At 38.4% G+C, this 16,828-nt stretch overlaps 1 protein-coding gene across 8 annotated transcripts in view; it reads right to left on the minus strand.

Moving 5' to 3' along the window:
- FIRRM (FIGNL1 interacting regulator of recombination and mitosis) overlaps positions 1 to 16,828 on the minus strand; it is a 45,012-nt gene that overhangs the window by 20,799 nt on the left and 7,385 nt on the right. For 7 of the 8 annotated variants that reach the window (XM_027046460.2, XM_053209383.1, XM_027046459.2 and 4 more), the window contains 6 exons: positions 15,613 to 15,778; positions 14,095 to 14,179; positions 12,082 to 12,220; positions 4,800 to 4,880; positions 3,315 to 3,379; positions 208 to 356 (listed from right to left, as the gene is read on the minus strand). In XM_027046460.2, coding sequence (XP_026902261.2) covers positions 208 to 356; positions 3,315 to 3,379; positions 4,800 to 4,880; positions 12,082 to 12,220; positions 14,095 to 14,179; positions 15,613 to 15,778 — 685 coding nt within the window. Of the gene's footprint in view, positions 1 to 207; positions 357 to 3,314; positions 3,380 to 4,799; positions 4,881 to 12,081; positions 12,221 to 14,094; positions 14,180 to 15,612; positions 15,779 to 16,828 lie in introns of those variants that run through there. The other variant, XM_027046463.2, reaches the window with a different exon arrangement.

Genomic DNA, 16,828 nt, shown 5'->3' on the forward strand with positions numbered 1-16,828 from the left:
AATTTCAACAGAAATCTGCTCGTGATGTGTAAAGGAAGGTAGAGGCATAATTGTTTTCTTGGAACATATTTTTCATTAAAAAAAAAATAGAAGGAATTTTAAATAAAATTTTTAAAAGGGATGATTGATTATGTAAGGGAAATAACCCTACCTCTAACATGCAATAATTACTGAAGGGTTTAAAAGTAAATCTGTTTTGAAGCTTACCTAACTTACTATCCAAAACCACCTGCACGAAAGGTTGAAATGTGAGAAGCTGACTGATGAGCGGATCCAGTGTAACTAGGAAAGTCCCTGCTATTTCCTCCTGTTGTGCTTTAGAAATCCTGGCAGCATATAGGCTTGGAGGAAACTTGCTGGAAAGGCAGGGAAAAAATGCATCCATTAATAGGTCTCTCCTAATTTTAGGTAGACATGAATATTGTAAATTCATCTTCTAGCAGTGAAAATATAGAAAAAATAAGTAGCATGTATTTTATAACAAAATTCAAGGTACTAAATTGATATCACAATTGTATGAGGACCTCCAAACTAAATAACATGACTATAATTCCACAAAATTAAGTTTCATAACCTTATAGAAATCTTTGGTATTGTTTTGATGCATTTTAATACCATTTGACAGCAGTGTCCTTAAAAAAAGACCATGAAAATATGAATTATCAAATAACCAGTAAAAACATTACATATAGAAAGGTATTTCTGATAAATACTGGCTTACACACTTCTATTAAAAGTTGTTATAAAATAATGCAGAATACTGAATTTACTAGGAAATAATGCTCAGAAACAAGGGCTTTGTGAGAATTAAATGGTATACTAGTCCTGAAGGAAGATGCAAAGACTTTTTCATGGAAGATGTTTCAGGAGGTACAGTTAAAACGAAACTTCAGCCAAACTTATGTGAAATAAGATGTGTATTCAGTACTTTCTGCCATGTTATTTTAATTGTGGCAAACTTGAGGGTACTTGAGAAAACCCTGTCTAGCAGGAGATAACAGCATTTGAAGGGATGCACTTAAGATACACATTTGAGGCCTTTGAAGTGTGATGGAAAAAGCAACAGTCTGTCAATTATTAGTTGCTTGAGTTTGGTTCATTCATTTGACCTCCTTGAACCTCAGTTTCTTCATTTGTGGTGTTGATTCAGAGTGGCTGTGAAGATTAAATTATAAGTAAGGTGAAAGATAAATAAAAGGTAATGAAACTCCACAGACTTGAACTATAGCTACTAAGCATCAAAGCAAGTACTTGTTTTTCAATCAAAAATTTTTTTAATGTTTACTTATTTTGAGAGAGAGAGAGAGAGAGAGAGACAGAGAGAGATTGTAAGTAGGGGAGGGACAGAGAGAGAGGGAGACACAGAATCTGAAGCAGGCTCCAGGCTCTGAGCTGTCAGCACAGAGCCTGATGCGGGGCTTGAACTCATGAACTGCCTGACCTGAGCTGAAGTCAGATGCTTAACCGACTGAGCCACCCAAGTACCCCTCAATCAAATGGTGTATTTTTAAATTGATTTATGTGACAGCTGTTTATTAAATGCCTGTGTATATGCTCCATGCACTGTTCCAGAAGCAGGTAACACAGTGGTAAACAGAACGTACCAGATCACTGCCTTTACAAAGTTCACATGCTAACAAAGGGGGGCAGTTAGCAAACAAGGAAGCAAGTAAATCCATAATATAACAAATATTAATCATTTGAAGGTTTGTACAGCAAAGTCCCATGATCTCCTTAATGTCTTATCGCTCACTTTGACTATGGTATGGACGACAGACTAGAGGGAGGCAAGGGAGGAGGGAGACAGTGGGTGGGATGCTCTCCATGGAAACCCAGGTAAGAAACAATAATGGGTGACATCAGATGTGAGCAGTTCTGGTGGTGAGAACTGGCTGGGTCCTGTATACATACATACTGAACCCATATACTAGGTATATCTATTTATACTGGAGGGGACACTGACAATTTGTTATTGGGCGAGATGTGGATACGAAAACAAGAAAAAGTGTCAGAGATGACCAGGTATTTCGGCCTGATGAGTTTGAAGAACGAAGTTGCCTGGGGACTGGCTGCTCAGGCCACCCAGCTGAAGCCGAGAAGAGGACCTGCTGAGAAGGCACAGCCATGAGGTCAGAAGAGAACAAGAGGGAGAGGTACCTACAAGCCAACGGAAGGAAGTGCAAAAGGGAGGGTCAAGCGCTGTGAACAGGTTACATACGTGGAGGCTTAAAACTGACCACCAGATGTAGCAATGTGGACGTCACTGACGAGCTTGACAAGAGCTGTTTTGGCGAAGTGGTGGCATCGACAGCCTGACTAGAATGGCCCCAAGAAAAAAGGTAGAGACAACGGTATAGACAGACAACTCCTGGGACTTTTGCTGTAAACAGAGGCAGAGAAATGGGAAGGCATTGGAGGAGGCTGTGGACTCGAGAGGTGTTATTCTGTATTCTTACGATGTCGACCATGGGGAAAGTAACCGCATGCTGGTATCCAGATGAGAAAGGCCTAGTAGGAGGGAAGACTGGTGATGCAAGAGGGAAGGGAACAACTGCTAGAGAGAGACCCCTGAGCAGGCGAGTTCAGGGGACCAGCGCGTACAGGCCGGACTTAGGCGGGTGCGGACACTCACTCACGGGTCAGCGACCACATGGACCGAGACACAGGCGCGACAGTCAATGAGCGGAGGAAGCCATGCCTTCTCAGTGACATACTCAGTGAGGACGTTAACTGGCAACGGGGAATGGGGAGGACGTGTCAGAGACGTGGGAAATTTGAGGAGGGAGAGGTATGAAAAAGGGGTCTAGAAGACTAGAAAGCACTGCTGGACAAATGAGATGACAGAGTATCTTAATGTCAAACGGAGGGCTCTTTGGAGGGTCTGTCAATTTCACATGTCGCTCAGCCCCTACCTAAATAATACTTTTCTGGATTTCAATGTTTTCCCTCAGATGGAGTTAACTACTACACATCTTAAATCTCACAGAAGTTAAAATAAAAATTTACAACGATAAAGAACAATACATCCATGTATACAGAGGCTTTTTTTTTTTTTTTTTTTGCCTTTAGTATTTATCACCATACCAATTATTCATCACTCGGGTACGAGATACTAGTTAAGAGTAAGTAAAACTCAATGGAATCTATTCTTTAAAAGCTTCCACATCTAATTATTTTAAGCAAGCAGTTAAAAGTTTACTGAAACAGTAAAAAAAAAATTACTTTCATGTTTTATTTTGAATGGCATATGCTTGATCTCTGCACAGTTCAAATGGCACTGTTACATTTTAATGATCACATGGCATTCTTCTTACCTGTGTATCTGAAGATAAAGCTGGTGCAATGTGCAGCAAGAATCAGAGAGTAAAGGAAGAAATTCCTAAAATAAAACAACTCTAGTCATTCTTTGAATGCGCTGTGGTTTTCTAATACACATCCCCTCACAAAGATATGCAAAATAAAATCCTGGATGTGCCGCATTAAAGAAAAAAAGAGGTTCTTGCACGAGGACAACAAGGAGGATGAGGCTAATCAGCACCTAATTTGCTGTTAAAACTGTCACTACAACCACAATTAGCAGAGATCGCTTCCTGAGACCCTACTAAGCGCTCAGTACACATGTAGCAAGGGACTTTGTATCACTTTATTTAATTTTAGTCCTCTCAAAAATCTTAGATTCAATTCACAGAACAGAAAGCTAAAGCTAAAGTATCAAGTAACTCAATCAAGTCTCACAGCTAAAAACCAGCATGGCTAGGATTCAAGCACAGTTGTGCAGCTCCATTATGGTTAGGCTACCTCTCAGGAAGTAAAATAAATAGTTCCTGGTGTAATATAGGGTACAGAAAAAAGCTGATTTTTCTTTTTTAAAAATTAAAAATTCCTGAGAGAAAAGAAAGGATTAAAAACGGCATGATTAGGTGTAATTTTGCCTCCTACACACCAAGCAAATTATCAGATGGGTAACCACCCATCAAGTGCCATTGGTGCCAGGACCCTCCCACCACGGGCCCTGCCAGCTGCAGGGAACCCAGGGTGCGAGCAGCCAACCGGGAAGTGGCACATGCCCAGACCAGCTCGGGCAGCACACCCAACAGGAGGGCAATGTGCTGGTAGTCTGTGTGCCTGCGCGGGAGTCCCAACTACAAGAAACAGTCACTGGAGACCCTCATCTTCTCCTCCAAAGAGAGGAAGACAAAGTTAAAGACAAATTCTACACAGACAACCAACAGTTGTTTTTTTTTTAAATCACCAATATGTATTAGTGACGTTTCCTGGACCGGGTGCTATAAGCATTCTCTGCTCTTCTCTCCACATAATCTTCCTTGATAACTTATCTACTCCATCCAGGTATCTTCAACTATCACTACTATCTTAAGGACTCCCAAATATGCAAGTCTACTTTAAATTATTATACAGCTTTACAACTTTGAACATTTCAACTTTAATAATTAAAAAATTCAGAAATATAGTAAAAGTAATTTATGAACAGTATTTAAAGCCAAATTGAATTATCTTCTGATAACTGACTTGTGCTTATAGAAGTAATTTTATTTGTATTTATACTTAAAGAACTGATTTTTCCAGAGAATTGAATAAAAATAGTAACATGATGGTAGCAACTTAAATGATATAACAGGTGCTCAACATTTAATAACAGTATTTTTAAAAAACCTATAAAACATATTCTTCACAAAATAACTTCAACAGATTGATCTTTTGGCAGGAATGATAAAAACAGGACAATTTATAATTTATTATAGATTTCACATTTACACATTTAACAAAATAAGCCTTACCTTAGTATAGTGCAAAAGGGAGTTGGCAAAGAAGCGACACAATTTCAGTGTTTTCTGAAATAATCTATAGTCAGCATTATCCTGTTCCAAAAAAGGAAAAAAGCATAATAAATAAGAAAAGAGTAAGAAATTAGCTAAGCTTGTAAATGAGACAGTATTTTCTAAGAAGATTTCTTAATAAACAGAACATAAGCATTTTCCAAGTAAACATAACTCTCTGAATTGTTAGGAGCAACATAAACATTAAATGATAGAGATATTTCAAAAAATTAAACTCTACTGAAAATAAATTTTACTTTATAATAGCAAAAGGGGTGGTCATCCCTGGTTGATCTGAAAGTAAAAGAAATTTAACTACCTTATTATGTTTTGCTATATGGAGAGCAAACAGATGATCAAAAAAGTCTCCAACCAATAAAAGAATGATATATGAAAGAAAACAGATAAAAGACTTCTCATGTCAGTTCAAAGAAAAGAAAATACAAGTTGCCAATAAACTAATATTGAAAGAATTCAATTTACAACCTAATTAGATATCTTTTAAAGGGAAAGGGGGCGGGCTATTAGCAAACATAAAAAAGACTGATAATATCGAAAAGTTGCTGAAGAAGTGGGGTAACACCCACTTTATCGTTCATGGGAGCATAAAATACAGTCTTTGCATTATTATTTTTAAAAGCTAAAGTATTGAATTCCCTTGACACAGTAGTAGTTCCACTTAGATCCTACAGAAATACTAGCTTGCACAGGGGCGCCTAAGTGGCTCAGTCAGTTGAGTGTCCAATTCTTGGTTTTGGTTGAGGTCATGATCCCAGAGTCATGGGATGGAGTTCTGTATCGGGCTCCACAATGAGCATGGAGCCTGCTTAAGATTCATATTCTCTCTCTCTCTCTCTCTCTCTCTCTCTCTCTCTCTCAGGGCACCTGGGTGGCTCAGTCAGTTAAGCCTGACTCTTGGCTCAGGTCATGATCTCACGGTGTGAGTTCAAACCCGGTGTTGGGCTTTGCACTGACAGCGCGGCACCTGCCTGGGTTTCTCTCTTGCCCCTCCCTTGGCTCCTGCTCTTTCTCTCTCTCTCAAAACGGATAAACAAAACAAAACAAGAATTAAAAAACAACAACTCTCTCTTCCCCTGACATTTTCCCCCACTCAGGCTCTCTCTCTCTCAAAAAAAGAAAAAAAGAAAACAAGAAATACATGCTAGCTAGCACAGAAATGCAATGCAACATTTTTATATAGTCAAAACTGAAATGAACCAAGTATCCATCAACTAGAGAATGGGTAAATAAATTCAAGGTATTTTCATAAATAATTGCATAAAGCTATTAATAAAAGAATTGGGGGTGGGGCGCCTGGGTGGCTCAGTCAAGTAAAATGGCCAACTCTTGGTTTCAGCTCAGCTGATGATCTCCCAGGTCAGGAGTTCGAGTCCTGTGTAGGGCTCTATGCTAACAGTGCGGAGCCTGCTTGGGGTCCTCTCTCTCCCTCACTCTCTGCTCCACTCCCACTTGCTCTCTCCTAAAAATGAATTCATTAAAAAAAAAAAAAGAATTGGGTAGATTTATCTTCACAGACATACAAAGCCCTGAGGTAATTAAGTAAAATATCAAGTTGCAAAACAATATGTATATAATCCTATTATTTTAAAATGCGTTATAAAATGTTAATATTTGCTTCCTAACCCCACAAAAATAAATCAAAACTTTACCTACGGTTCTCTCTAGAAGATGAAAGTAGGATTTCACTTTCCACGTTAAATATTTCCGTAACATGTGAGGATTTTGTGAGTATATATTACATTTGTAAAATGATACAACAGTGGGCGATACCAAGTTAGCTATGTGCTTGCAGGGGAGGTAGAGACTACGGAGTCATGCTGCCTGGATTGAAATCCTGGCCCTATCACAACTGCTACATACCCTGAGAAGGTTATTAAACCTCTCTATGAGGCTGCGATGTGTGGCTTATACCATAGTTTAAAATGAGGTTTACACAGTGCCTGACACTTTGGGCAACTTAACTCAATAAACGTGGGTTGCTTTGTCACTCCAATGTGTAATACACAGTATAATCCAAAAAGCTTTAATCAGTACCATAAACTTAAGCCAAACAGATTCCTTATTGTCTTTAATTCTGAGAATAATTTCATATGAAATAGCATATACTAACTTTAATGTTAATCGATTACGTTGGATTCCTTTCCAATACAGCAAAACCTTAAATAAACCAATCAAAACAGAAATGGATGATTCATTAATTAAATATGACCCTTCATTTTGACCTTTATTAAAAATATCTGGAAACAATAAACAGTCTTCAGCAGAAATAGGTTAGATGAAAATTCACCTTCCTCTGATAATAACAAACATGAATTTTCTTAACAGAGTGCTATGAATCTACACTGACCTTATAATACACTTAATAAATCTTTAAGTTTTATTTAATTTGAGATATAGAGAGGGAAAGTGGGGGAGGGGCAGAGGGAGACAGAGACGGGGAGGGAGGGAGAGAGAGAAAAAGAGAGAGAGAGAGAGAATGAATCCCAAGCAGGCTCTGCACTATTAGCACAGAATCCAATGCGGGGCTCGAACTCACAAACTGTGAGATCATGACCTAAGCAGAAATCAGACATTTAACTGACTGAGCCACCCAGTACCCCTACACTCAATGAGAAATCTTAAGCTTAAGGGCTTAAGTGTCTCTTGATTTCGGCTCAGGTCATACTCTCAAGGTCGTAAGACTGGGTGTGAGATGGAGCCCTGTGACATGCTCCACACAGTGTGTGGAGCCTGCTTGGGATTCTCTCTCCCCCTTTCTCTCTGCTCCTCCCTCAAAGTTGCACACACACTCTCTCTCTCAAAATAAATAAACATTAAAAAAAGAAAAAAGAAATGTTAACCTTAGATGTCATTCACAAGAAATCTTCCCTGACTTCATGACTGGATTCCTACCTTTACTCCCACAAGCCAACACCCAGCTCTCCAAACATAATTATTCTATAATTACCTGTTTATTTTTCTGCTGCCCTAGACTATAAATTGTTGAAGGCAGAAAATCTAACTTACACAGAATAAGCACTCTGGAAATGCTTATGAAATGAATGGCCAGTGACACACTACTTATTATGTTTGCCTACTTTCAATTTTTCTTTCTCATTCAAGGAGACCATTGTACAGATTTGGTTGAAGGGTCTAGTTTTCCTTCATTACTAAGCATACTAGTTAAATATAGAGCTTTTATTCTGACATTTTTAAAAGTGAGTGTACAACTGATCATCCCATCTCGATTTACTGAATAGTTCAAAACAAAAAGTTTGCATCCCAGTGTCAACGAAAAGGGGTGAAGATATAAGCAAGGAAGATCATTTTCAGTGTTTCAAAATACTGAGCATCCTTTCTTTAAATAAAACAAAAATACTAATAAAATCTAAATGCAGCATGCAATAAAGTTAAGCATAGGCATATAGATATAAAAGTACACGTCTATTACCAACAAAACGAAAGGCAACCTACTGAATGGGAGAAGATAGTTGCAAATGATATAACCAATAAGGGGTTAATATCTAAAACACATAAAGAACTCCTACAACTCAACACCAAAAAAAACCAAACAAACTGATGAAGAATGGGTAGAGGACATGAATAGATAACTTTTCCAAAGAAGACGTACAGATGATCAACAGGCACATGAAAAGATGCTCAGCATCACACATCATCAGGAAAATGTAAATCAAAACCACAATGAGATATCATCTCACACCTGTCAGAAATGCTAGTATAAAAAAAAAAAAAAGAAATAACAAGGGCTGGTGAAGATACAGAGAAAAGGGAATCCTCATGCACTGTTGGTGGAAACACAAACTGACCAACAGTGTGTGTTGGTCAGAATGTAAATCAGTACAGACACTATGGAAAATAGTACGGTGGTTCTTCAAAAAATTAAAAATAGAAGCCATACAATCAATTATCCCATGTCTGGGTTTTTGATGAAAACAAAAATGTTAATTCAAAAAGATACATGCGCCCTGATGTTTATAGCAGTATTATTTATAATAGCCCAGATATAGAAGGAACCTAAGTTTCCAACTACAGATGAATGGATAAAGAAGATGTAGTATATAAATATATATACCACAGAATATTACTCAGCCACAAAAAAGAACAAAATTTTGCCCTTTGGGACAACATGGATGGACTAGAGAATATTATGCTAAGTGAAGTCACAGAAAGACAAATACCATATGATGTCACTTATATGTGGAATCTAAAAAACAAAACAAACAAAATAAAACTGAAACAGGCTCATAAGTGTAAAGAACAAACTGGTGGTTGCCAGAGGTGGGGGTGGGGAGGGGGAGTAGGAGGATGATGGAACAGGGTGAAGGTCAGTGGGAGGCACAGGCTTCCAGTTATGGAATGAAAAGTTATAGGGATGAAAGGTGCAGCATAGGAAATATAATCAATGCCACTGTAATAACGCTGCATGGCAACAAATGGTGACTCTATGTATTGTGCTGAGCACTTCATAATGTATACACAAATGTCAAGTCACTGTTGTACATCTGAAACTAAACAGTAAGTCAACGATACTTCATTTAAAAATAAGGTATTTTATATTTACATATTTAGAGTAAGCCATATATTTATATGTAAAAAAGTATATTCTCTAAATACAAATTTTACAAGCATTATACAGACAAAAGTAGCATTTACAGTGGAAATTAAATTTATATTTAAGAGCTTTACAAATAAATTTCCTTATCTTTACAGAAAAACTAAATCATTTGTGGTTAAAAAACTGTATGTTAAAAAATCTAATATGACATTCTCTTTTTGAACCTGTTCAAGACTTACCAGAAAATAAATATCAATCTTAGGAGCTGTTATAGGTTGAACTGTGTCCCCTAAAAAGATATGTTGAAGCTTAATCTCCAGGACCTAAGAATGTGACTTTATTTAGAAACAGGGTCATCACAGATATAATCCGTTAAGATGAGGTTGCACTGGAGTAGGGTGTACCCTCAATTCTGAATGACTGGTGTCCTTACAGGAAGATGAGGTGAAGACACGGGGGGGGGGGGGCGGCGGAGAACACCACATGACGATGGGAGCCGGAGCATGGGGTTCTACAGCTGCGAGCCAAGGAATGTCAGTGACACCAGAAACTAAGAGATGGAGCAGACTCTACCCTAGAGCCTTCGAGAGAACATGGTCCTCCTGCTATATTTCAGACTTCTCTCCTCGAGAACTATGGGAGAATAAATTCCTGCTGTTTCAAGGCACCCAGTTTGTGGTTTGTTATGGCAGCGCAGGGAACCTGATACAGGGACTGATACATCTGTATGCTTCCAAAAGTAGTATATTAGCTATTAAATTTGGTGGTTTTATTTTGATGTTTTTGAAAACGAAGTGAGAAAACTGCTTCAGGACTTTAATATAAATCGGTCAATTCCTCAATATCAATAGTGAACAGCAGAGGGCGCTGCTGACCAGAATTATGAGTTCAAAACAGACAACCTACACAGACCATCTCAAAGCTCCCTTTCAGGCAGTGGGCAGTCAATAGTGTTAGTCACTTTATCAGTCCCAAATTTTCACAAGGGAATACATGAAAATTTCCTTGGGCAGTTAGGAAAGTTTATAATTTAAATTCTTTAAAAAAAATTTTTTTTTCATGTTTGTTTATTTTTGAGAGAGACAGAGACAGAGCGTGAGCAGGGCAGGGGCAGAGAGACAGGGAGACACAGAATCTGAAACAGGCTCCAGGCTCTGAGCTGTCAGCACAGAGCCCAACGCAGGGCTTGAACTCACGGACCTTAAGATCATGACCTGAACCGAAGTCAGACGCCCAATCAACTGAGCCACCCAAGCACTCCATATAATTTAAATTCTTTGATTTCTATATACAAGCCGTTTCTAACAAGCTGAACTTAAATTCTTTGTGTACAAAGAGCCACCCTAGTCAGGCCTCAGGACTTCTTTTCTCTTCCACTATACTGTTGCTTGGGCTCTCCCTGTCTCTCTCCTGTCCCGCAATCTCTGTCTAATCTTACTTTCCCAGCACTAGCTGGAGAGTCTCTGGGGTCAAGTTAAGCAAGAAGGAAACTGGGAAAAGAGAAGGTCGGGGTTGAGGATAAAGGTGGAGAAGAAAACAGCTTTCCTGCCACTGACACAAGATACCCAACCAAATGTCTCCTCCTCACAGGAAGGTGAGGGGAATTGGCAAGGGCAGTAGGAGGACAGAAGTGGGGATGGAAAACAACAGGGGAAAACAGATGTAAGGGGAGAACAGATAAGAGAAAGAGAAGCAAGAAGGAAAAGGTTAGCCCCTTCCTAAAGCCACTCCTCAGTTCGTTCTTACCAACCTCAGTTTCAAACTCCCATCCTCCCCTAGGGTCTGTCTTTCCAGATCATCTCTGCCCCAGGAATTGCAACCAGTGCTTAGGAAAGGGATGAATCCTTACATGCCCACCTGCCTGAAGGCAAGGCAGGAAGGAGCACAGGTACAAAGGAATTGCCTGTATCAGTTAGCAAGTCTACAGCAGGAAAGGAGGTTACGGTTACTTTAAGGAAGAAATATTTAACTCATTTTCCCACTGAAGTTATTACATACAACTCTTAGGTCCTGACCACTATCAGTCCTATAATTTAGGGTCATTATGAGTTAAATAAAATTTAAAGGGCTAGTCTGAGAACAAAAGGCACTATGTATAAATCGATTTAGGAAAATGAACTATAATTCCCAATAAGCTTATTACAAATTTTTAGAGTACAGTATGTTTCATGAATGGGATGTCCACTCAACGCTGTAACTTTCTGAAATCAAAATAAACGTAAGCGCGCATCAATCTGAAAACACCGATACATACATATGCCCAGGAAAGTTATATATCACATCATTACAGATTGCGATAGATTGGTGAAAAAAAGGCTGACTGTGGCTGTATCAAGACGACCTTAAGTGAACACAGGACTAAGGAGTTAGATTTTTGTCCGAGGGTAGAAAAGAATCAAAGGATTCTGAGGGGAGTGCCTCAACCAACCAGTCATTGTGTATAAAGGGAACAACTAGTCTCTAGAGGGAATAAGAGCTGGCAGAGTCTAATGCAATGTTTGGGGTGAAAAGTAATCACGGGCTGTAAATAATCCTAGATTGAAAAAAACAAAAACAAAATAAGTGAAAATCCTTTAAGGTAAACCGATCCATAGATTCAAATGAGATTTAGTTAACTGCCAAAGGAAAAAAGAACGATTGTTCAACGTGCTGTTTAGACTATTTTACCTGTGCATCTGACTGCGTCATCTGCTCAGCTAACTGTAAGCATGAATGGAAGGAGAAAAGAATGTCTTCACACAAGCGGGTAATTATATCTTTGTGTTTCAGCTGACTCTTTATAACCGACTGGTGCTTAAGGCTCTGCCTAAATGAATAAAGAGAAACAATCACAAGTAATACATCAAGTAACATAGGACCATAGAAACAGGACTTGAGGGGCACCTGGGTGGCTCAGTTGGTTGAGCATCCGACTTCAGCTCAGGTCATGATCTCACGGTTTGTGAGTTCGAGCCCCGCGTTGGACTCTGTGCTGACAGCTCGGAGCCTGGAGCCTGCTTCGGATTGTGGGTCTCCCCCTCTCTCTGCCCCTCCCACGCTCATGCTCTCTGTCTTTCGATAATAAACGTGAAAAAATTAAAAAAAAAAAAAAAAAAAAAAAAGAACTAGGACTTGAAGTAACATGTAAAAATCACAATGGATCATATATATATTAGACATGGCATAATTAAGATATGCTGATGCTACTTCTGAAGGTGTCATGTTAGCTTAGTAAGTGGCTATTTTTTTATTGCTCCTTATAAAATGTTAATTGAATTTAATGCTCCAGATATTCTGCTAGGCCCTGGGGATGGAGAAGTGAATGAAAACACAATCTCTGCCCTGCCTGCATGGAACTTCTGGTCTAGCATAAGAGAGAACATCACATAATTTTAAGAATAATTACAGTTGTGATAAATGCTGAGATAGAAAAGTCCAGGGTGCTACAATAGAGAGACCTGAAATAACTTATTCTCAGGGTATCTTGAGGATGTAACGCTGAAGCTGCGAACTGAAAAGATAAGCAGGAGTCAGCTAGCTGTGGACTATGGGAGAGGAACATCCCAGGCAGAGGGAAAGAGCATGAGGAGGCCCCAGGATTGGAGAGTTTGGTATGTTTGAGGAAGTAAGAGCAGGGAGAGAGCAGCAGAGATGAGCTGGTGAAGAAGGCAGAGGCTGGAGAGGATGAAGTTGTATCTCTTAGTAAACTGGGATGGATTTTAAGCAGTAGAGTGACATGATCTAATTTACATTTTCAAAAGATCAGACTGAACACTGGCTAGCAAATTAACTGGAAGGGTCCAGGAGTAGAAAATATTTGATAATGATGATAATGTGGTATTTCATTAGGCACTTGCTACGTGCCATGCAGAGCTGTAAGCATTTCATATTGATACACTCAAATTAACTCTCACTATAAACCCACCAAGAAGGTGCTATTGTTATTACTCCCATTTTCATATAAGCAAACTAAGGCTCAGAGAAGTTAACCATCTTGTCCGAGTGCTCAGGAAGAGGAAGTGATTTCAGAATGGACTCAAACACATGCAGTATGGGCTCTGAGTTGACACTTTCAACCACTGCACCTTTACTTGTTGGCAAATTAGTAACCTCCTGGTGGTGCAAGAGAAGTATCTAAGACCTAAAAATACTACACTGGCCTTTAATGTTTTATGTGTGTGTATAAAGTAGAGATTCTTAGCCATTTTACATCTCAAGTCTACCTCTTCCCACCCCCGAGAATCTGATGGGTACTCTCCCTGGTAACCCTTCGTAACACTCTAGCTAAAATTACTTTATAAGTGAAATTAAACTTCAACAACTCAAAGGCATATAACAAAGGGATTATATTTAGCTCTAATTATGACTATTTATCTAAGCCTGGAAACAAAACACTTGATGGGTTAAATTACAGTAGCAGTAGTCAAGTGGTTAAGCCCCATGGCCCATTATTTCAGAAGTACTAGTAACAAAGTCTAAATATTTTTTTAATTTTAGAAGTAGCACAGTGGAGAAGTCCAATTCGGTCTGGGAGCTACATGTACAATATGTGAATTACCAGACAGCAGCGTCAGTAAACATTATTTATACACACCCATACAAAAATGTTTTAAAATGCAACCTACAAAAACTTACAAATAATTAAGAATTGGAATATAGAAAATACATTACAAAAAGTAAAAGCAAAGAAAAACAACTTACTTAATTATAAATTTCCAAGTATTAGCATGAAATGCATGGTCCATGCTGGAAATAACAGAGCAGATATCCAACAATGAATGAATAACTACAAAAAAAAAAAGATAACAGAACTCTTAGGACATTCAAATGTCATATGGGGTGAGTTTGCCCTATATTTAAACATATCTACTGAAGAATTTTGACATCTGTTAAATTAGGTAATGCAATTAGAAAAAAACTGATTCAGAAAAATTATTAAAAAGTATCACACTTTTGATTTGTTTTTATAAATACAGAAAATTAATTTCTGACATTTACACCTACCTAAATAAAACTAAATGATCTAAATAAAACTAAAATGTTCGGTGGAATAAAAGTTGTGCCCTGTTATGACTGAAATATTCTATAGATATTCTAATCCAAAATGACAAAATAAGCTGCAAAGGAAAGAACTCCCAACAGGGAAGAATGAAAGTAAATCTGCACAGTGTTTAAGGAAAGCTTCTACTCTTCCATTTTATTTGTAAAAATGGCCAGTGACTTCCCCTTCTGTGTCCACACTCTTGGGCAGTTTCCTTCTACACTGATCTGGGGCTTAGCCACATGACTTGCTTTGTTCAACAGGACAATAACTATAAGGACAGCAAAGACTTAAAAAGTGCTTGCACACTGGGGCTTATTCTCTCTTGATGACCGAGCCTGGGCTGGTCTCCTGGACGATGTGCCACACAGGGCTGGCTCAGTGCTTCTGCCTCTGCCAAAAGCCAGATACGTGTGAGGTCACTGACCACAAAAACACAAGTGAGACAGGTGCACCATGTGGAGCAGAGAAAGCTGTCCAAGCTGAACCCAGCCTAAACTGCTGACTCACAGAACCGTGAATAAATACAGCAGTAGCTGTTTTAATCCACTAGATTTTGTGGTGGTCTGTTACAGACCAAGAGGTACTCCTAACATACTGCACAAAACCAACTTATCTCTTTATGCTGAAGCTATGTATGCAATTTTTGCCCTCATATTACTGTTTTTCAAACTCTGGGTGGTAGAATTATGAGGTAGCAATCAGCAATTCTTTAAAAATGAAACATGTAAAACAGGTTATTGTTTTACGTATAATAAATGAACGTGCATACATACACATTTAGAAACATGTACATATATATGTAACTAGATGTGTTCTGGGAAGAAATGCAAACTTCATTTCCTACTGAGCTAATGCTTTAAACACTCTAAGAACTACTGCCTCAAAATCTAAATTATTTTACAAGGTATACAGTTGCACAACTTTCTTGGAAAAATCATGTATGGCGAACACTGACAATACACAAATCTATGTTAAGGCATCACATAGCAATTTTATAAGTTCTAAAAGTTAGAAGACTAAAAACTTATCAGGTAGTGTTTACTTTTTTTTATACATAATAAGATACCATGAATCATTCGAAACAACGTTTCGGTACCATTCGGTTCGGTAACTGAATGGATATGCAGTTTAGTCAATATATGTCATATACTAAGTAGGAAGTTTTCTTCACTTACCTATCACCATATTCAAAATATCATCATTGTCATCTAATAAAGGGTCCATGCAAACCATATCCAGTAGTTCCATTAGCTGCTTTTGAAGAGAATAGGCCTCCTTGAAAAGAGCCTGGAGAAGGTCTGAAACTAGGTGTAAATGCCCAGAATAGACAGATTCGCTATCCTGATCACAAATAAAAATAAAAGAAACAGCAAATCATGAAAAGCTCAAGAGCCAAATTTACTTTAACTCATTCTATCAGAGCTCATAACTTTAGTGCTTTTTACTGAACCACGTATTTATTCATTAAACAAATGACCATTCATTATGAACAGTGTACTTCAAGAGATGCAGGCACATATAAAATAGGTTTTTTTTTAAACATTTATTCATTTTTGAGAGAGTGCGAGCGAGGGAGGGGCAGAGAGAGAGGGAGACACAGAATCCAAAGCAGGCTCCAGGCTCTGAGCTGTCAGCGCAGAGTCCAACGCAGGGCTCCAACTCATGGATCGCGAGATCATGACCTGAGCTGAAGTCGGACGCTTAACCAACTGAACCACCCAGGTGCCCCTAAAATAGGATTTCTGACTTCTGAGACCTTGCAAATATAAAAAAAAAAACTAAAAGGGAGATACACAACATTCGGTCAGGTGCAGACTTTTAGCCCTGTCACCAAAGAGAAGTGTTAGTTAAACTAGCGATTTTTATTCACCGAACCATACCAGTATCAAAACTGCCTAAGACCCACAAATTGTAGGCCAGCTTTGGTTCTTTAAAGCTGCCTCAGGAATGTAGAGATGGACTGAAAAAGGGCTGGTGTCCTTTCAGAGGCACCCAATCATTAAGGAATTCATCTCATCCACCAATGCCATGACAGAACAATTTCAGGATTCCTGTGATTCAACACAAATCCATCTCTCTTCTTTCTTTATAGCAAGGAAATAGAATAAAACAACAAACATAAAACCGCAAAAGCCCATTTTTAATCACTTCCTTGTAACCACTTATTTTGAAGCAAATATTTACATACGGGCATACTTCAGAAATATTGCAGGTTCAGTTCTAAACTACTGCAATAAAATGAGTTAAATAAAGTTTTTGGTTTCCCAGTGGATATAAAAATTATGTTTACACTACACTGTAGTCCATTAAGTGTGAAATAGCATTATGTCCAAAAAAACAATGTATGTACCTTAATCAAAAATTATTTATTGCTAAAAAATGCTAACCATC

Source organism: Acinonyx jubatus, chromosome E4 (genome assembly GCF_027475565.1).
Source record: "Acinonyx jubatus isolate Ajub_Pintada_27869175 chromosome E4, VMU_Ajub_asm_v1.0, whole genome shotgun sequence".
Lineage (NCBI taxonomy): Eukaryota > Metazoa > Chordata > Mammalia > Carnivora > Felidae > Acinonyx > Acinonyx jubatus.